The 20,679-nt window shown below is 54.3% G+C and overlaps 1 protein-coding gene across 5 annotated transcripts in view; it reads left to right on the top strand.

Moving 5' to 3' along the window:
• Window positions 1-20,679, top strand: part of LOC142303933 (PC-esterase domain-containing protein 1A-like) — a 124,601-nt gene that overhangs the window by 92,002 nt on the left and 11,920 nt on the right. For 3 of the 5 annotated variants that reach the window (XM_075345837.1, XM_075345821.1, XM_075345829.1), the window contains 4 exons: window positions 6,742-6,858; window positions 7,418-7,519; window positions 11,134-11,250; window positions 19,117-19,218. In XM_075345837.1, the coding sequence (XP_075201952.1) occupies window positions 6,742-6,858; window positions 7,418-7,519; window positions 11,134-11,250; window positions 19,117-19,218 (438 nt within the window). Of the gene's footprint in view, window positions 1-6,741; window positions 6,859-7,417; window positions 7,520-10,592; window positions 10,826-11,133; window positions 11,251-19,116; window positions 19,219-20,679 lie in introns of those variants that run through there. The other 2 variants (XM_075345856.1, XM_075345846.1) reach the window with 2 other exon arrangements.

The following is a 20,679-nucleotide window of genomic DNA, read 5'->3' as shown; positions in this document are numbered from 1 at the left end:
CCATCTACAGTGATATATACCGCCATCTACCTCCACATACACCACACAAAATCTTAACTCTTGAAGGTGCATAGCACAGACAGGGTTAATGATATGTACCTACCTGACCTGTATATAGTATATACCCTGTACAGTCCCAGCCAAAGGTTTTAAGTGACACATTTTTTAGTTTTCCTATTTTGCCCCTTCAGTGTTTTTCGCTCGGTTCCTCGGCCGTTTCTATGGTTACAGAGGTTATTTACATTCCGTAAGTTGTTACATTTTACTGATAAATCTGAGTATTCCCAGCTCCGCCCCGGTTTCTCCAGACTCTCCCCTCCCCCGGCGGCCGGATATCGGCTCCTGGGCAGATCCGGACCAATGACCTGATCTGGTCTCCGGGGTCGGAGGTCACAGGTTCTGGGTTCTTCTTCCTCGTTTTGAGGATCGATCGCAGCTTCTCACTGGGACTGAGATCCGGGAGGGTCCGGACACAAAATGTGAATGATTTATCCCCGAGACACTGAGTGCTCACTCCTGACCCGGTCTCCATCATGGGGGAAAAGCGTCATCTCCACATTGTCCTGGAAGATCAGAGAAGCTTGTGACCCCCCCCCACCTCCTCCATGGATGAGAAGCCCCCACACATTGTGAGTAACTCCTCCATGGATGAGAAGCCCCCACACATTGTGAGTAACTCCTCCATGGGTGAGAAGCCTCCACACATTGTCAGTGACCCCCTCCATGGATGAGAAGCCTCCACACATTGTGAGTGATCCCCTCCATGGATGAGAAGCCTCCACACACTGTGAGTGAACCCCTCCATGGATGAGAAGCCCCCACACATTGAGTGACCCCTCCATGGATGAGAAGCCCCCACACATTGTGAGTGACCCCCTCCATGGATGAGAAGCCCCCACACATTGTGAGTGACCCCCTCCATGGATGAGAAGCCTCCACACATTGTGAGTGACCCCCCTCCATGGATGAGAAGCCCCCACACATTGTGAGTAACTCCTCCATGGGTGAGAAGCCCCCACACATTGTGAGTGATCCCCCTCCATGGATGAGAAGCCCCCACACATTGTGAGTGAACCCCTCCATGGATGAGAAGCCCCCACACATTGTGAGTAACTCCTCCATGGGTGAGAAGCCCCCACACATTGTGAGTGATCCCCCTCCATGGATGAGAAGCCTCCACACACTGTGAGTGAACCCCTCCATGGATGAGAAGCCCCCACACATTGTGAGTGACCCCTCCATGGATGAGAAGCCCCCACACATTGTGAGTGACCCCCTCCATGGATTAGAAGCCCCCACACATTGTGAGTGAGCCCCTCCATGGATGAGAAGCCCCCACACATTGTGAGTGAGCCCCTCCATGGATGAGAAGCCCCCACACATTGTGAGTGACCCCCTCCATGGATGAGAAGCCCCCACACATTGTGAGTGACCCCCACCTCCATTCTTGAGAAGCCCCCACACATTGTGAGTGACCCCCACCTCCATTCTTGAGAAGCCCCCACACATTATGAGTGACCCCCCCTCCATAGATGAGAAGCCCCCACACATTGTGAGTGACTCCCACCTCCATTCTTGAGAAGCCCCCACACATTATGAGTGACCCCCCCCTCCATAGATGAGAAGCCCCCACACATTGTGAGTGACCCCCACCTCCATTCTTGAGAAGCCCCCACACATTATGAGTAACCCCCCCTCCATAGATGAGAAGCCCCCAAACATTGTGAGTGAATCCCCACCTCCATTCTTGAGATGCCCCCACACATTGTGAGTGACCCCCACCTCCATTCTTGAGAAGCCCCCACACATTATGAGTGACCCCCCCTCCATAGATAAGAAGCCCCCACACATTGTGAGTGACCCCCTCCATGGATGAGAAGCCCCCACACATTGAGTGACCCCCCCCTCCATAGATGAGAAGCCCCCACACATTGTGAGTGACCCCCTCCATGGATGAGAAGCCCCCACACATTGTGAGTGACCCCCTCCATGGATGAGAAGCCCCCACACATTGTGAGTGAGCCCCTCCATGGATGAAAAGCCCCCACACATTGTGAGTGACCCCCTCCATGGATGAGAAGCCCCCACACATTGTCAGTGACCCCCCTCCATGGATGAAAAGCCTCCACACATTGTGAGTGATCCCCTCCATGGATGAGAAGCCCCCACACATTGTGAGAAGCCCCCACACATTGTGAGTGCCCACCCCCCTCAAAGGATGAGAAGCCTCCACACATTGTGAGTGAGCCCCTCCATGGATGAAAAGCCCCCACACATTGTGAGTGACCCCCTCCATGGATGAGAAGCCCCCACACATTGTCAGTGACCCCCTCCATGGATGAGAAGCCGCCACACATTGTGAGTGACCCCCTCCATGGATGAGAAGCCCCCACACATTGTCAGTGACCCCCTCCATGGATGAGAAGCCGCCACACATTGTGAGTGACCCCCTCCATGGATGAGAAGCCCCCACACATTGTGAGTGATCCCCTCCATGGATGAGAAGCCCCCACACATTGTGAGTGACCCCCTCCATGGATGAGAAGCCCCCACACATTGTGAGAAGCCCCCACACATTGTGAGTGCCCACCCCCCTCAAAGGATGAGAAGCATCCACACATTGTGAGTGACCCCCTCCATGGATGAGAAGTCCCCACACATTGTGAGTGACCCCCTCCATGGATGAGAAGCCTCCACACATTGTGAGTGACCCCCTCCATGGATGAGAAGCCCCCACACATTGAGTGACCCCCCCTCCATAGATGAGAAGCCCCCACACATTGTGAGTGACCCCCTCCATGGATGAGAAGCCCCCACACATTGTGAGTGACCCCCTCCATGGATGAGAAGCCCCCACACATTGTGAGTGAGCCCCTCCATGGATGAAAAGCCCCCACACATTGTGAGTGATCCCCTCCATGGATGAGAAGCCCCCACACATTGTCAGTGACCCCCTCCATGGATGAGAAGCCCCCACACATTGTGAGTGACCCCCTCCATGGATGAGAAGCCCCCACACATTGTGAGTGATCCCCTCCATGGATGAGAAGCCCCCACACATTGTGAGTGACCCCCTCCATGGATGAGAAGCCCCCACACATTGTGAGTGACCCTCTCCATAGATGAGAAGCCTCCACACATTGTGAGTGACCCCCTCCATAGATGAGAAGCCTCCACACATTGTGAGTGACCCCTCCATGGATGAGAAGCCCCCACACATTGTGAGTGACCCCCTCCATCATTGAGAAGCCCCCACACATTGTGAGTGACCCCCCCTCCATGGTTAAGAAGCCCCCACACATTGTGAGTGACCCCCTCCATGGATGAGAAGCCCCCACACATTGTGAGTGACCCCTCCATGGATGAGAAGCCCCCACACATTGTGAGTCACCCCCTCCATGGATGAGAAGCCTCCACACATTGTGAGTGACCCCCTCCATGGATGAGAAGCCTCCACACATTGTGAGTGACCCCCTCCATGGATGAGAAGCCCCTACACATTGTGAGTGACCCCCCTCCATGGTTAAGAAGCCCCCACACATTGTGAGTGACCCCCTCCATGGATGAGAAGCCCCCACACATTGTGAGTGAGCCCCTCCATGGATGAGAAGCCCCCACACATTGTGAGTGACCCCCTCCATGGATGAGAAGCCCCCACACATTGTGAGTGACCCCCTCCATGGATGAGAAGTCCCCACACATTGTGAGTGACCCCCACCTCCATGGTTGAGAAGCCCCCACACATTGTGAGTGACCCCCTCCATGGATGAGAAGCCCCCACACATTGTGAGTGAGCCCCTCCATGGATGAGAAGCCCCCACACATTGTGAGTGACCCCCTCCATGGATGAGAAGCCTCCACACATTGTGAGTGAGCCCCTCCACGGATGAGAAGCCTCCACACATTGTGAGTGACCGCCTCCATGGATGAGAAGCCTCCACACATTGTGAGTGACCCCCTCCATGGATGAGAAGTCCCCACACATTGTGAGTGACCCCCACCTCCATGGTTGAGAAGCCCCCACACATTGTGAGTGACCCCCCCCTCCATGGTTAAGAAGCCCCCACACATTGTGAGTGACCCTCTCCATGGATGCGAAGCCCCCACACATTGTGAGTGAGCCCCTCCATGGATGAGAAGCCCCCACACATTGTGAGTGAGCCCCTCCATGGATGAGAAGCCCCCTCACATTGTGAGTGACCCCCTCCATGGATGAGAAGCCTCCACACATTGTGAGTGACCCCCTCCATGGATGAGAAGCCCCCACACTTTGTGAGTGACCCCCCCCATGGATGAGAAGTCCCCACACATTGTGAGTGACCCCCACCTCCATGGATGAGAAGCCCTCACACATTGTGAGTGACCCCCCCTCCATGGTTAAGAAGCCCCCACACATTGTGAGTGACCCCCTCCATGGATGAGAAGCCCCCACACATTGTGAGTGAGCCCCTCCATGGATGAGAAGCCCCCACACATTGTGAGTGACCCCCTCCATGGATGAGAAGCCCCCACACATTGTGAGTGACCCCCTCCATGGATGAGAAGCTTCCACATACTGTGAGTGACCCCCTCCATGGATGAGAAGCCCCCACACATTGTGAGTGACCCCCTCCATGGATGAGAAGCCTCCACACATTGTGAGTGACCCCCTCCATTGATGAGAAGCCTCCACACATTGTGAGTGACCCCCTCCATGGATGAGAAGTCCCCACTCATTGTGAGTGACCCCCACCTCCATGGTTGAGAAGCCCTCACACATTGTGAGTGACCCCCTCCATGGATGAGAAGCCCCCACACATTGTGAGTGAGCCCCTCCATGGATGAGAAGCCCCCACACATTGTGAGTGACCCCCTCCATGGATGAGAAGCCCCCTTACATTGTGAGTGAGTCCCTCCATGGATGAGAAGCCCCCACACATTGTGAGTGAGTGCCTCCATGGATGAGAAGCCCCCACACATTGTGAGTGACCCCCTTCATGGATGAGAAGCCCCCACACATTGTGAGTGACCCCCTCCATGGATTAGAAGCCTCCACACATTGTGAGTGACCTCCTCCATGGATGAGAAGCCCCCACACATTGTGAGTGAGCCCTCCATGGATGAGAAACCCCCACACATTGTGAGTGACCTCCTCCATGGATGAGAAGCCCCCACACATTGTGAGTGAGCCCTCCATGGATGAGAAGCCCCCACATACTGTGAGTGACCTCCTCCATGGATGAGAAGCCTCCACATACTGTGAGTGACCTCCTCCATGGATGAGAAGCCCCCACACATTGTGAGTGACCCCCTCCATGGATGAGAAGCCCCCACACATTGTGAGTGACCCCCTTCATGGATGAGAAGCCTCCACATATTGTAAGTGACTTCCTCCATGGATGAGAAGGCCCCACACATTGTGAGTGAGCCCTCCATGGATGAGAAGCCCCCACATACTGTGAGTTACCTCCTCCATGGATGAGAAGCCTCCACATACTGTGAGTGACCTCCTCCATGGATGAGAAGCCCCCACACATTGTGAGTGACCCCCTCCATGGATGAGAAGCCCCCACACATTGTGAGTGACCCCCTTCATGGATGAGAAGCCTCCACATATTGTAAGTGACTTCCTCCATGGATGAGAAGGCCCCACACATTGTGAGTGATCCCTCTATGGTTGAGAAGCCTCCACACATTGTGAGTGACCCCCTCCATGGATGAGAAGCCCCCACACATTGTGAGTGACCCCCTTCATGGATGAGAAGCCTCCACATATTGTAAGTGACTTCCTCCATGGATGAGAAGGCCCCACACATTGTGAGTGATCCCTCTATGGTTGAGAAGCCCCCACACATTGTGAGTGAGCCCCTCCATGGATGAGAAGCCCCCACATATTGTGAGTGACCCCCTCCATGGATGAGCAGCCCTTACACATTGTGAGTGAGCCCCTCCATGGATGAGAAGCCCCCACACATTGTGAGTGAGCCCCTCCATGGATGAGAAGCCCTTACACATGAGTGGTCTCAGGAGGCTTCACTGCTGCAGACACAGGACTTGTGGCAGTGATCACTTTCACTTTCTTTTCTCTCTACAATCAGTGGATAGTCAGGAGGGGCATCATCAGAGGAATACACCCTCCCCCACTCCCCCACCATCCTCTGCAGTCTGATCCCTGTACTTATTGCAGAATTCCCATCTGTCCTTGATGTCTTTCTTCTAGAGAAGTACCTTGTATGTTGCCCTTCGTAACACCAGGCAGCCTCCAAACATCTTCTCTTCACTGTGTGTGCAGATGCCCTGACGCCTGCCTGCTGCCATTCCTGAGCAAGCTCTGCACTGGGGTATAACTCATCCCACATCTGAATCCTGTTTAGGAGACGATCTTTGCCCTTCCTGGACTTTCTTGAACACTCTGACCCTGTTTTCACAGCAAATAAACCTCTCTATTTTTTAAGTTCTTTTTGAAGCGATAAATGGTTGATTTAGGGGCATTCTTACAGACAGCAATGTCCTTGCATGTAAAACCCTTTTGATGCAAAGCAGTGAATGCTGGCAATATTTCCTTGGAGGATAGCAGAAGACAATGAGTTGAGGCTCCAGCCTCCAGGAGACCGTGACTTCAGCCGCCGGAGCTTTATTGACACTTCCTCCTAAGCTAATGAGAAGACCACTGAAATTAAGTAGTCGGGCAGAAAGTCATTGATACTACTGTGTTCATAGATGTGGTGATGCTGTACACTGATGGCGTTTTCTGTATTTCAGGCCCTCCACCCTTTGGGAATGACGGCCCGATGATGAGCCCCGGCATGGCTCCCGGTTACTTTCTCCCTCCTCCAGGGAATGACCCCCTAGTCAGGGACCACGGTGGGATTCATAGAGGTGAGGTCAGAGCTACATCCAAGCTCAGCGCTACTCCAACCATTACTGCACTGCCGGCTCCAGACATGTCCTGACCGCACACAGCTGAGGGGTTGTTACAGTCAGGGCTTGTATTATTGGGGGGGCGTCAGGCTGGGCAATCTTCTCCTATTCTCAGGAGATCCCCCAGCCTTTCCAAGGAGGACACTGCACTGATAATGGCAATCCTTCATCAGTCTCCGAGGCTAGAAGAGAGAATGGACCTTAGGTGGTATCATGATCACATGACCAAAGGTCCTTCACCGTGTGGGAGTGTAGAGGAGGTGGGCAGAGCGAGGTATCCACGATACTGAGGACCGCAGGGTTGTAGAACAGTGTGTGTCACATTAGTGGCACTGTGTGTCTCGCGGATGACGTGTGAGGGGACTGTTCCGGTGCGATGGTCTGTTATATTGGTATTTGTGGCCCCCCTTTACTTTTTGCTCAGGGTCACACTTTCGATAACTGATTCTGGATACAATGTATCTCTGCTGCATCTGCCAGCCTTGTATAACCTGCTCTCCCCTCCCCTGTGTTTCAGGTTCTCCCCGTTTCCTCGCACTTCCTCACCGGTTTCCATTCGAGAACGATCCCCGTCCTATGAAGTCCCCCCCAATTTATGAGCGGGAGCGCAGCGGCCCAGGTAAGATGCCAGTGTATTGCGATATCTCCAGCAATGACATCCATTGTGGGGCCGGTCACCAGTATCACAGCCGGGGTCCTCCCACTATTCTCCAGCAGGGTAATAGAAGGGCTACTGAGCATGGAGAGGAGAGGGGGGTGGTAGTGGGACCAGTAAGGTAGGAAGCCCTCACACTGCCCCTCTCCATCCTGAAACCCCCATGCTGCCCCTCTCTGTTCTCAGCTCTCACAGTAACCTTCTCCATACCCCTCACACTGCCCCTCTCCATGCTGAGCTCTCACACTGCCCCTCTCCATGCTGAGGCCTCACACTGCCCCTCTCCATGCTGAGGCCTCACACTGCCCCTCTCCATGCTGAGCCCTCACACTGCCCCTCTCCATGCTGAGGCCTCACACTGCCCCTCTCCATGCTGAGCCCTCACACTGCCCCTCTCCATGCTGAGCCCTCACACTGCCCCTCTCCATGCTGAGGCCTCACACTGCCCCTCTCCATGCTGAGGCCTCACACTGCCCCTCTCCATGCTGAGGCCTCACACTGCCCCTCTCCATGCTGAGCCCTCACACTGCCCCTCTCCATGCTGAGGCCTCACACTGCCTCTCTCCATGCTGAGGCCTCACACTGCCCCTCTCCATGCTGAGGCCTCACACTGCCCCTCTCCATGCTGAGGCCTCACACTGCCCCTCTCCATGCTGAGCCCTCACACTGCCCCTCTCCATGCTGAGGCCTCACACTGCCCCTCTCCATGCTGAGCCCTTACACTGGCCCTCTCCATACTGTGCTCTCATGCTGCCCCTCTCTATAATGAGCTCCCATTGCTGCCTGTTCCTTCCCCTTTTCCATGATGTCGCACTCATCATACTGAGACCACCACGTTACCTCACGTCTAATGCTGAGACCCTCCCCACACTACCTCACTCTTCATACTGCATAGGCCCCGAACTCTAAGGGGTACTTTGCACGCTGCGACATCGCAACTGTGATATCGTCGGGGTCAAAATCGAAAGTGACGCACATCCGGCACCAGTTACAACGTCGCAACGAGTAAAGCCTAGATGCGCCGATAAACGATCGCAAAAGCGTCGTAAATCGGTGATCTGTGCAGTGTCGGACATTTCCATAATGTCGCACCAATAGGAGATACGATGTTGTACCTCGTTCCTGCGGCAGCACACATCGCTGTGTATGAAGCTGCAGGAGCGAGGAACATCTCCTTACCTGCCTCCACCGGAAATGCGGAAGGGAGGAGGTGGGCGGGATGTTTACGTCCCGCTCATCTCCGCCCCTCCGCTTCTATTGGACGCCTGCAGTCTGACGTCGCTGTGACGCCGCACAACCTGCCCCCTTAGGAAGGAGGCGGATCGCCGGCCAGAGCGACGTCGCAGGGCAGGTAAGTGCGTGTGAAGCTGCCGTAGCGATAATGTTCGCTAAGGCAGCTATCACAAGATATCGCATGTGCGACGGGGGCGGGGACTATCGCGCTCGGCATCGCAAGCATCGGCTAGCAATGTCACAGCGTGCAAAGTACCCCTAAAGACTACTCTAATAAACCCAAGTCTATTAAAATAGTCCCCAATAAATGACAGCCTATTGTAATATCCCCCTAACTCCAGACTACAATAATAGTCCCCCTAATCCCCAGTCTTTAGCATTAGCCCTCCCCCCCAATCCCCATTCTATAGTATTAGCCCTCCCCCAATCCCCAGTCTATAGCATTAGCCCTCCCCCCAATCCCCAGTCTATAGCATTAGCCTCCCCCAATCCCCAGTCTATAGCATTAGCCTCCCCCAATCCCCAGTCTATAGCATTAGCCTCCCCCAATCCCCAGTCTATAGCATTAGCCTCCCCCATTCCCCAGCCTATAGCATTAGCCTCCCCCATTCCCCAGCCTATAGCATTAGCCTCCCCCAGTCTATAGTTTTAGCCTCCCCCCAACCCCCAGTCTATAGTATTAGCCCTCCCCCTAATCCCCAGTCTATAGCATTAGCCTCCCCCCAATCCCCAGCCTATAGCATTAGCCTCCCCCCAATCCCCAGCCTATAGCATTAGCAACACCTCCACCTCTCCTCTGAATCTTCAGCTCTTTGAGCGCTTTCCTGCTCCAGTGTCCGTCATCCTCCTCCTCCTGGCTCCGGTGAGTGTCCTCTTCTGGCTCCGGTGTCCGTTCCCCTCCGCGTCGTCCTGCTGTGATGTCTATATGTTAGCAGCGTTGGACGCCGCAGCACAGAGCAGGTAGTGTAGAAACAGGGAGCTGATTGGCCGCCTCTGGCCCCGTAAGTGCAGGTGCTAGTACTTCCGGGCTTAATCTACTCCCTGAGTCCGTAGTTTATTTGTACTCACATGCCTACAAATGAATGGAGGTGCCCCCTGAAAAACAGCGGATTTATTAGACTGTCTAACAGAGGAAAGGGGAGGTAAAAAAAATGTTTGTTTTTTTTTTGCTCCCTCTTCTGGTCCTGCCCCCCCCTCCCCCCAGCTCACATCTGTATATATGTATATACACCCCGATATGATCACTGCCAACTCCAGAATAACAAAAGGAACTACTCGCTGCCACCAATCCCTTGTACAGGCCGATTGGACGCCCGTTACAGGTAGCGTATGGCTTCAGCAATGGCGTTTATAGAGCAAGAGGAACAAAGCTAATCTAATTTTATATACTTAATTTGAAAAGTAGAGTGTTTATAAATCATAGAAAATATGTTAATAATAAGACAAAACAATACAGTATATAAAATTACAGATAATAAAAAGGATAACAAATAAAAGTACTCAACCTAATGTCATGGAAATGTCTCAGAGCTGAACGCAGGGAGGTACTACTTAGAAAAACAGAACCCCAGCAAGCTGCACCTCCCAGGACTGACAAATGATAAAAACTGGAGTTTATTTCTATTAGATGAAGGTTACGCCACATACCTCCTCTTGCTGAGCTCATTTGTGGGCTGCTCATGGGATGTGCTAGGTATTTTAGAATGTTATGCGATCCCCATTTTTCAGGATATCTTTGCCTCTAGAGGTCCCAGGCAGAAGATATCGCAGTAATGTTTCCTATCATGATTTTATCTTTCTATAGAGATGAAACATGGCATGGATAGCATCATCTATCTGACCGAATTTGATTTGGGGCTGATGCGCCGATCGCACAGTCATGTAGGAACATTCATGTTATTCCCCTTGGGATCACGATGTCGAAAATGTGTCAGCCATAACTATGCCAGCCACAAGAGCCCAAATATTTCTACCTGTATGTCGGCTCTGGAGAAAATGGGTGCAGTCCTTTGAAGTCCGGCAGAGGTGACCCCGGAGGTGACACATTTCTTGCTTCTCACTCTTGATATAGGAATCCTGGCCTTGGTGTGTGGTTCTCAGAGCAGATCTCCTGCTGTAATTACCTGGTCACTGCAGGACGTCCTTCTTCAATGGAGGCTGAGGTGTCAGCTCTCTGTCCCCAGTTATAATGAATCCCATATGATCAATATGAGAGGGGTGATATGTCCCCTCCCCGGAGTTTTCTTTATGGATTTTACGATTTTTCTCTATAACCCTGTATATATCCTGTATACCGCTGTCCGCTGCATTGATGCGTTACACTGATGGCGTTTTCTGTCTTTCAGGCCCTCCGCCCTTTGGGAATGACGGCCCGATGATGAACCCCAACATGGCTCCCGGTTACTTTCTCCCTCCTCCAGGGAATGACCCCCTAGTCAGGGACCACGGTGGGATTCATAGAGGTGAGGTCAGAGCTACACCCAGGCCCAGCACTACTCCCCCCATTACTTCACTACTGGCTTCAGACATGTCTTGATGGTATGGAGAGGAGACATCCAGTCAAACCCCGGAGCTATTCTCTCTCCCTGGTATGGAGTGGAGATGTCCGGTCTGCCTCCGGAGCTATTCTCTATCCCTGATAGGGAGCAGAGATGTCCGGTCTGCCTCCGGAGCTATTCTCCGTGCTTGGTATGGAGCGTCCAGTCTGCCTCCGGAGCTATTCTCTCTCCCTGGTATGGAGCGGAGACGTCCGGTCTGCCTCCGGAGCTATTCTCTCTCCGTGGTATGGAGCGGAGACGTCCAGTCTTTCTCCGGAGCTATTCTCTCTCCCTGGTATGGAGCGGAGATGTCCAGTCTACCTCCGGAGCTATTCTCTCTCCCTGGTATGGAGCGGAGATGTCCAGTCTACCTCCGGAGCTATTCTCTGTCCCTGGTATGGAGCGGAGACGTCCAGTCTGCCTCCGGAGCTATTCTCACTCCCTGGTATGGAGCGGAGACGTCCAGTCTGCCTCCGAAGCTATTCTCTCTCCCTAGTATGGAGCGGAGACGTCCAGTCTGCCTCCGGAGCTATTCTCTATCCCTTGTATGGAGTAGAGACGTCCGGTCTGCCTCCGGAGATATTCTCTGTCCCTGGTATAGAGTGAAGATGTCCAGTCTGCCTCCGGAGCTATTCTCTTTCCCTGGTATGGAGTGGAGACGTCCAGTCTGCCTCCGGAGCTATTCTCTCTCCCTGATATGGAGCGGAGACGTCCAGTCTCCCTCCGGAGCTATTCTCTCTCCCTGATATGGAGCGGAGACGTCCAGTCTCCCTCCGGAGCTATTGTCTCTCCCTGGTATGGAGCGGAGACGTCCAGTCTGCCTCCGGAGCTATTCTCTGTCCCTGGTATGGAGCGGAGACGTCCGGTCTGCCTCCGGAGCTATTCTCTGTCCCTGGTATGGAGCGGAGACGTCCAGTCTGCCTACGGAGCTATTCTCTCTCCCTGGTATGGAGTGGAGACGTCCAGTCTAACCCCGGAGCTATTCTCTATCCCTGGTATGGAGCGGAGACGTCCAGTCTGCCTCCGGAGCTATTCTCTGTCCCTGGTATGGAGCGGAGGCGTCCAGTCTGCCTCCGGAGCTATTCTCTCTCCCTGGAATGGAGGGGAGACATCCAGTCTGCCTCCGGAGCTATTCTCTTCCCCTGGTATGGAGAGGAGACGTCCGGTCTGCCTCCGGAGCTATTCTCTCTCCCTGGTATGGAGCGGAGACGTCCAGTCTGCCTCCGGAGCTATTCTCTTCCCCTGGTATGGAGAGGAGACGTCCGGTCTGCCTCCGGAGCTATTCTTTCTCCCTGGTATGGAGCGGAGACGTCCGTTCTGCCTCCGGAGCTATTCTCTCTCCCTGGTATGGAGTGGAGACGTCCAGTCTGCCTCCAAAGCTATTCTCTCTCCCTAGTATGGAGCGGAGACGTCCAGTCTGCCTCCGGAGCTATTCTCTGTCCCTGGTATGGAGCGGAGACATCCAGTCTGCCTCCGGAGCTATTCTCTCTCCCTGGTATGGAGCGGAGACGTCCAGTCTGCCTCCGGAGCTATTCTCTTCCCCTGGTATGGAGAGGAGACGTCCGGTCTGCCTCCGGAGCTATTCTTTCTCCCTGGTATGGAGCGGAGACGTCCGTTCTGCCTCCGGAGCTATACTCTCTCCCTGGTATGGAGTGGAGACGTCCAGTCTGCCTCCAAAGCTATTCTCTCTCCCTAGTATGGAGCGGAGATGTCCAGTCTGCCTCCGGAGCTATTCTCTCTCCCTGGTATGGAGTGGAGACGTCCAGTCTGCCTCCGGAGCTATTCTCTGTCCCTGGTATGGAGCGGAGACGTCCAATCTGCCTCCGGAGCTATTCTCTGTCCCTGGTATGGAGCGGAGACATCCAGTCTGCCTCCGGAGCTATTCTCTCTCCCTGGTATGGAGTGGAGACGTCCAGTCTGCCTCCGGAGCTATTCTCTCTCCCCGGTATGGAGTGGAGATGTCCAGTCTGCCTCCCGAGCTATTCTCCGTCTTTGGTATGGAGCGTCCAGTCTGCCTCCCGAGCTATTCTCTCTCCCTGGTATGGAGCGGAGATGTCCAGTCTGCCTCCGGAGCTATTCTCTCTCCCCGGTATGGAGTGGAGATGTCCAGTCTGCCTCCGGAGCTATTCTCTGCCCCTGGTTTGGAGTGTAGACATCCAGTCTGCCTCCGGAGCTATTCTCTCTATTTGCTAGTGAGGAGACGTCTAGTCTGCCTCCGGAGATATTCTCTCTCCCTGGTATGGAGCGGAGACGTCCAGTCTGCCTCCAGAGCTATTCTCCGTCCTTGGTATGGAGCATCCACTCTGCCTCCGGAGCTATTCTCTCTCCCTGGTATGAAGCAGAGACGTCCAGTCTGCCTCCGGAGCTATTCTCTCTCCCTGGTATGGAGAGGAGACGTCCAGTCTGCCTCCGGAGCTATTCTCTCTTCCTGGTATGGAGCGGAGACGTCCAGTCTGCCTCCGGAGCTATTCTCTGTCCCTGGTATGGAGCGGAGACGTCCAGTCTGCCTCCGGAGCTAAACTCCGTCCTTGGTATTGAGCGTCCAGTCTGCCTCCGGAGCTATTCTCTCTCCCTGGTATGGAGCGGAGACGTCCAGTCTGCCTCCGAAGCTATTCTCTCTCCCTAGTATGGAGCGGAGACGTCCAGTCTGCCTCCGGAGCTATTCTCTGTCCCTGGTATGGACCGGAGACGTCCAGTCTGCCTCCGGAGCTATTCTCTGTCCCTGGTATGGACCGGAGACGTCCAGTCTGCCTCCGGAGCTATTCTCTCTCCCTGGTATGGAGCGGAGACGTCCAGTCTGCCTCCGGAGCTATTCTCTGTCCCTGGTATGGAGCGGAGACGTCCAGTCTGCCTCCGGAGCTATTCTCTGTCCCTGGTATGGAGCGAAGATGTCCAGTCTGCCTCCGGAGCTATTCTCTCTATTTGCTAGTGAGGAGACGTCTAGTCTGCCTCCGGAGATATTCTCTCTCCCTGGTATGGAGCAGAGACGTCCAGTCTGCCTCCAGAGCTATTCTCTCTCGCTGGTATGGAGCGGAGACGTCCAGTCTGCCTCCGAAGCTATTCTCTTTCCCTGGTATGGAGCGGAGACGTCCAGTCTAACCCCAGAGTTATTCTCTTTCCCTGGTATGGAGCGGAGACGTCCAGTCTGCCTCCGGAGCTATTCTCTTTCCCTGGTATGGAGTGGAGACGTCCAGTCTTTCTCCGGAGCTATTCTCTCTCCCTGGTATGGAGTGGAGACGTCCAGTCTGCCTCCGGAGCTATTCTCTCTCCCTGGTATGGAGTGGAGACGTCCGGTCTGCCTCCGGAGCTATTCTTTCTCCCTGGTATGGAGAGGAGACGTCCGGTCTTCCTCCGGAGCTATTCTTTCTCCCTGGTATGGAGTGGAGATGTCCAGTCTGCCTCCGGAGCTATTCTCTCTCCCTGGTATGGAGCGGAGATGTCCAGTCTGCCTCCGGAGCTATTCTCTCTCCCTGGTATGGAGCGGAGACGTCCAGTCTGCCTCCGGAGCTATTCTCTCTCCCTGGTATGGAGCGGAGATGTCCAGTCTGCCTCCGGAGCTATTCTCTCTCCCTGGTATGGAGTGGAGACGTCCAGTCTGCCTCCGGAGCTATTCTCTCTCCCTGGTATGGAGTGGAGACGTCCAGTCTGCCTCCGGAGCTATTCTCTCTCCCTGGTATGGAGTGGAGACGTCCGGTCTGCCTCCGGAGCTATTCTCTGTCCCTGGTATGGAGCGGAGACGTCCAGTCTGCCTCCGGAGCTATTCTCTCTCCCTGGTATGGAGAGGAGACGTCCGGTCTGCCTCCGGAGCTATTCTCTGTCCCTGGTATGGAGTGGAGACGTCCGGTCTGCCTCCGGAGCTATTCTCTCTCCCTGGTATGGAGTGGAGACGTCCGGTCTGCCTCCGGAGCTATTCTCTCTCCCTGGTATGGAGTGGAGACGTCCGGTCTGCCTCCGGAGCTATTCTCTCTCCCTGGTATGGAGTGGATACGTCCGGTCTGCCTCCGGAGCTATTCTCTCTCCCTGATATGGAGAGGAGACGTCCGGTCTGCCTCCGGAGCGATTCTCTGTCCCTGGTATGGAGCGGAGACGTCCAGTCTGCCTCCGGAGCTATTCTCTTTCCCTGGTATGGAGCGGAGACGTCCAGTCTGCCTCCGGAGCTATTCTCTCTCCCTGATATGGAGAGGAGACGTCCAGTCTGCCTCTGGAGCTATTCTCTCTCCCTGGTATGGAGCGGAGACGTCCAATCTGCCTCCGGAGCTATTCTCTGTCCCTGGTATGGAGTGGAGACGTCCAGTCTGCCTCCGGAGCTATTCTCTGTCCCTGGTATGGAGTGGATACGTCCGGTCTGCCTCCGGAGCTATTCTCTCTCCCTGGTATGGAGCGGAGACGTCCGGTCTGCCTCCGGAGCTATTCTGTCTCCCTGGTATGGAGCGGAGACGTCCAGTCTGCCTCCGGAGCTATTCTCTCTCCCTGGTATGGAGTGGAGACGTCCAGTCTGCCTCCGGAGCTATTCTCTCTCCCTGGTATGGAGCGGAGATGTCCAGTCTGCCTCCGGAGCTATTCTCTCTCCCTGGTATGGAGCGGAGACGTCCAGTCTGCCTCCGGAGCTATTCTCTCTCCCTGGTATGGAGCGGAGACGTCCAGTCTGCCTCCGGAGCTATTCTCTCTCCCTGGTATGGAGCGGAGAAGTCCAGTCTGCCTCCGGAGCTATTCTCTCTCCCTGGTATGGAGCGGAGACGTCCAGTCTGCCTCCGGAGCTATTCTCTGTCCCTGGTATGGAGTGGAGACGTCCATTCTGCCTCCGGAGCTATTCTCTCTCCCTGGTATGGAGCGGAGACGTCCATTCTGCCTCCGGAGCTATTCTCTCTCCCTGGTATGGAGTGGAGACGTCCGGTCTGCCTCCGGAGCTATTCTCTGTCCCTGGTATGGAGTGGAGACGTCCGGTCTGCCTCCGGAGCTATTCTCTCTCCCTGGTATGGAGCGGAGACGTCCAGTCTGCCTCCGGAGCTATTCTCTGTCCCTGGTATGGAGCGGAGACGTCCAGTCTGCCTCCGGAGCTATTCTCTGTCCCTGGTATGGAGCGGAGATGTCCAGTCTGCCTCCGGAGCTATTCTCTCTATTTGCTAGTGAGGAGACGTCTAGTCTGCCTCCGGAGATATTCTCTCTCCCTGGTATGGAGCAGAGACGTCCAGTCTGCCTCCAGAGCTATTCTCTCTCGCTGGTATGGAGCGGAGACGTCCAGTCTGCCTCCGAAGCTATTCTCTTTCCCTGGTATGGAGCGGAGACGTCCAGTCTAACCCCAGAGTTATTCTCTTTCCCTGGTATGGAGCGGAGACGTCCAGTCTGCCTCCGGAGCTATTCTCTTTCCCTGGTATGGAGTGGAGACGTCCAGTCTTTCTCCGGAGCTATTCTCTCTCCCTGGTATGGAGTGGAGACGTCCAGTCTGCCTCCGGAGCTATTCTCTCTCCCTGGTATGGAGTGGAGACGTCCAGTCTGCCTCCGGAGCTATTCTTTCTCCCTGGTATGGAGAGGAGACGTCCGGTCTTCCTCCGGAGCTATTCTTTCTCCCTGGTATGGAGTGGAGATGTCCAGTCTGCCTCCGGAGCTATTCTCTCTCCCTGGTATGGAGCGGAGATGTCCAGTCTGCCTCCGGAGCTATTCTCTCTCCCTGGTATGGAGCGGAGACGTCCAGTCTGCCTCCGGAGCTATTCTCTCTCCCTGGTATGGAGCGGAGATGTCCAGTCTGCCTCCGGAGCTATTCTCTCTCCCTGGTATGGAGTGGAGACGTCCAGTCTGCCTCCGGAGCTATTCTCTCTCCCTGGTATGGAGTGGAGACGTCCAGTCTGCCTCCGGAGCTATTCTCTCTCCCTGGTATGGAGTGGAGACGTCCGGTCTGCCTCCGGAGCTATTCTCTGTCCCTGGTATGGAGCGGAGACGTCCAGTCTGCCTCCGGAGCTATTCTCTCTCCCTGGTATGGAGAGGAGACGTCCGGTCTGCCTCCGGAGCTATTCTCTGTCCCTGGTATGGAGTGGAGACGTCCGGTCTGCCTCCGGAGCTATTCTCTCTCCCTGGTATGGAGTGGAGACGTCCGGTCTGCCTCCGGAGCTATTCTCTCTCCCTGGTATGGAGTGGAGACGTCCGGTCTGCCTCCGGAGCTATTCTCTCTCCCTGGTATGGAGTGGATACGTCCGGTCTGCCTCCGGAGCTATTCTCTCTCCCTGATATGGAGAGGAGACGTCCGGTCTGCCTCCGGAGCGATTCTCTGTCCCTGGTATGGAGCGGAGACGTCCAGTCTGCCTCTGGAGCTATTCTCTCTCCCTGGTATGGAGCGGAGACGTCCAATCTGCCTCCGGAGCTATTCTCTGTCCCTGGTATGGAGTGGAGACGTCCAGTCTGCCTCCGGAGCTATTCTCTGTCCCTGGTATGGAGTGGATACGTCCGGTCTGCCTCCGGAGCTATTCTCTCTCCCTGGTATGGAGCGGAGACGTCCGGTCTGCCTCCGGAGCTATTCTCTCTCCCTGGTATGGAGCGGAGACGTCCAGTCTGCCTCCGGAGCTATTCTCTCTCCCTGGTATGGAGTGGAGACGTCCAGTCTGCCTCCGGAGCTATTCTCTCTCCCTGGTATGGAGCGGAGATGTCCAGTCTGCCTCCGGAGCTATTCTCTCTCCCTGGTATGGAGCGGAGACGTCCAGTCTGCCTCCGGAGCTATTCTCTCTCCCTGGTATGGAGCGGAGACGTCCAGTCTGCCTCCGGAGCTATTCTCTCTCCCTGGTATGGAGCGGAGAAGTCCAGTCTGCCTCCGGAGCTATTCTCTCTCCCTGGTATGGAGCGGAGACGTCCAGTCTGCCTCCGGAGCTATTCTCTGTCCCTGGTATGGAGTGGAGACGTCCATTCTGCCTCCGGAGCTATTCTCTCTCCCTGGTATGGAGCGGAGACGTCCATTCTGCCTCCGGAGCTATTCTCTCTCCCTGGTATGGAGTGGAGACGTCCGGTCTGCCTCCGGAGCTATTCTCTGTCCCTGGTATGGAGTGGAGACGTCCGGTCTGCCTCCGGAGCTATTCTCTCTCCCTGGTATGGAGTGGAGACGTCCAGTCTGCCTCCGGAGCTATTCTCTCTCCCTGGTATGGAGTGGAGACGTCCAGTCTGCCTCCGGAGCTATTCTCTGTCCCTGGTATGGAGTGGAGACGTCCAGTCTGCCTCCGGAGCTATTCTCTCTCCCTGGTATGGAGTGGAGACGTCCATTCTGCCTCCGGAGCTATTCTCTGTCCCTGGTATGGAGTGGAGACGTCCAGTCTGCCTCCGGAGCTATTCTCTCTCCCTGGTATGGAGTGGAGACGTCTGGTCTGCCTCCGGAGCTATTCTCTGTCCCTGGTATGGAGTGGAGACGTCCGGTCTGCCTCCGGAGCTATTCTCTGTCCCTGGTATGGAGTGGAGACATCCGGTCTGCCTCCGGAGCTATTCTCTGTCCCTGGTATGGAGCGGAGACGTCCGGTCTGCCTCCGGAGCTATTCTCTCTCCCTGGTATGGAGTGGAGACGTCTGGTCTGCCTCCAGAGCTATTCTCTCTATTTGCTAGTGAGGAGACATGCAGATTTTATTATCAATCGTCTGTCTCCTCACTAATTTTGACTCATGGTATAGATTCTGCCGTGTCCAGTGATGTCAGATATTTAACTAATTCACAACCCCTCCATAACCCCCAGGGCCACAGATATGTTCTGGTTACAATGTATCAGTGCGTACGTCATGGGCTCTGCCAGCCTTGTATAACCTGCTCTCCCCTGTGTTTCAGGTTCTCCTTTTCTCTTCACACGTCCTCACCGGTTTCCATTGGAGAACGACCAATGTCCCAGGATGTCCCCCCCAATACATGAGCGCGAGCGCTGTGGCCCAGGTAAGATGCCAGTGTATTGTCATGTACTGTGCGCTGTACTGCCATATACTGTGCTGTATACCGCCATTTACTGTGTATTGTCATGTACGGTGCTGTATACCCTCATCTACCGTGCAGTATACCCCCATCTACTATGCAGTATACCGCCATCTTTTGTGCAGTATAGCACCCTCTACCGTGCAGTACACGGCCATCTATTGATCTGTATACCTCCATCATACCGCCATCTACAGTGGCATATACCGCAGGTCGCCACTCAGCCTGGAGCTATCCACATCAATGTATAGTGACATCTACTGTGCCATATAATGCCATCCAACAACATATATACTGCCACTGTGTGCATGTAGTGTACACTGTTTAAAGCTTGTATACCGCAGTCCTTTGATATTACATATGCATAGGCTGATATAGCAGGTTGGATATTTTTCGATCTTCTTTATGTGGCATCAGCCTCGTGGTCTCATATTGCCCTTATCTCTTCGTGTCTCATATTTTGTGTGATATTTTCCTCTGTGTTATGCCAAGTTCCTTGAGAAAGGAAAGACTAAGGTAAACTCCTGATAAGATGCTGATCAGGAGGGAACGGCGCGGACCTCACAGGAATAAACAGACGCTTTACTATTATGAAGAGATGTCGATGCCCATGAGGCTGGAAAAGGTTATACAACCGTATGTAAAGAGTCCAAAATATCCACAGATAGGGGAAGCTGACAGCCATTATTACCATCCCAAGAAGGATAAGTTCAAGAGCACGGGATGTAATAATCTGTGAGGTCACTAAGTAACCCAAGAGAACCGCTCAGCAACTAAAGGTCTCTCACATCAGCTAATGTTCATGAGTGTAAGGATAGAAAAAAAGTGGTGAGCCTGGGAGAATAGTAAGGAGAAAGCTGCTCCAGGAAGGATCAATTCATGAGCCAGGGGTGTAAAGGTATGCAAGGTCACTAAGGGACCCAAGGGAACTACTCAGCAACTAAAAGCCTCTCACATCAACTCATATTCATGAGTGTAAGGATTGAGGACAATGGTGAGCATGGAAGGATCGTAAGGAGAAAGCTACTCCAGGAAGGATCAATTCATGAGCCAGGGGTGTAAGAGTATATGAGGTCACTAAGTAACCGAAGAGAACTGCTCAGCAACTAAAGGCCTCTCACATCCGTTCATGTTCATTAGTGTAAGGATAGAGAACAATGGTGAGCATGGAAGAATAGTAAGGAGAAAGCCGCTCCAAGAAGAATGACTTCAAGAGCAAGGGGTGGAAGGGTATGTAAGGTCACTAAGGGACCCAAGAGAACCGCTCAGCAACTAAAAGCCTCTTACATCAGCTCATATTCATGAGTGTAAGGCTAGAGAACAATGGTGAGCATGGAAGGATCGTAAGGAGAAAGCTGCTCCAAGAAGAATGACTTCAAGAGCAAGGGGTGGAAGGGTATGTAAGGTCACTAAGGGACCCAAGAG

The sequence above is a fragment of the Anomaloglossus baeobatrachus genome, chromosome 1 (assembly GCF_048569485.1).
Source record: "Anomaloglossus baeobatrachus isolate aAnoBae1 chromosome 1, aAnoBae1.hap1, whole genome shotgun sequence".
Taxonomy (NCBI): domain Eukaryota; kingdom Metazoa; phylum Chordata; class Amphibia; order Anura; family Aromobatidae; genus Anomaloglossus; species Anomaloglossus baeobatrachus.
This window is presented reverse-complemented; position numbering and strand designations above follow the sequence as displayed.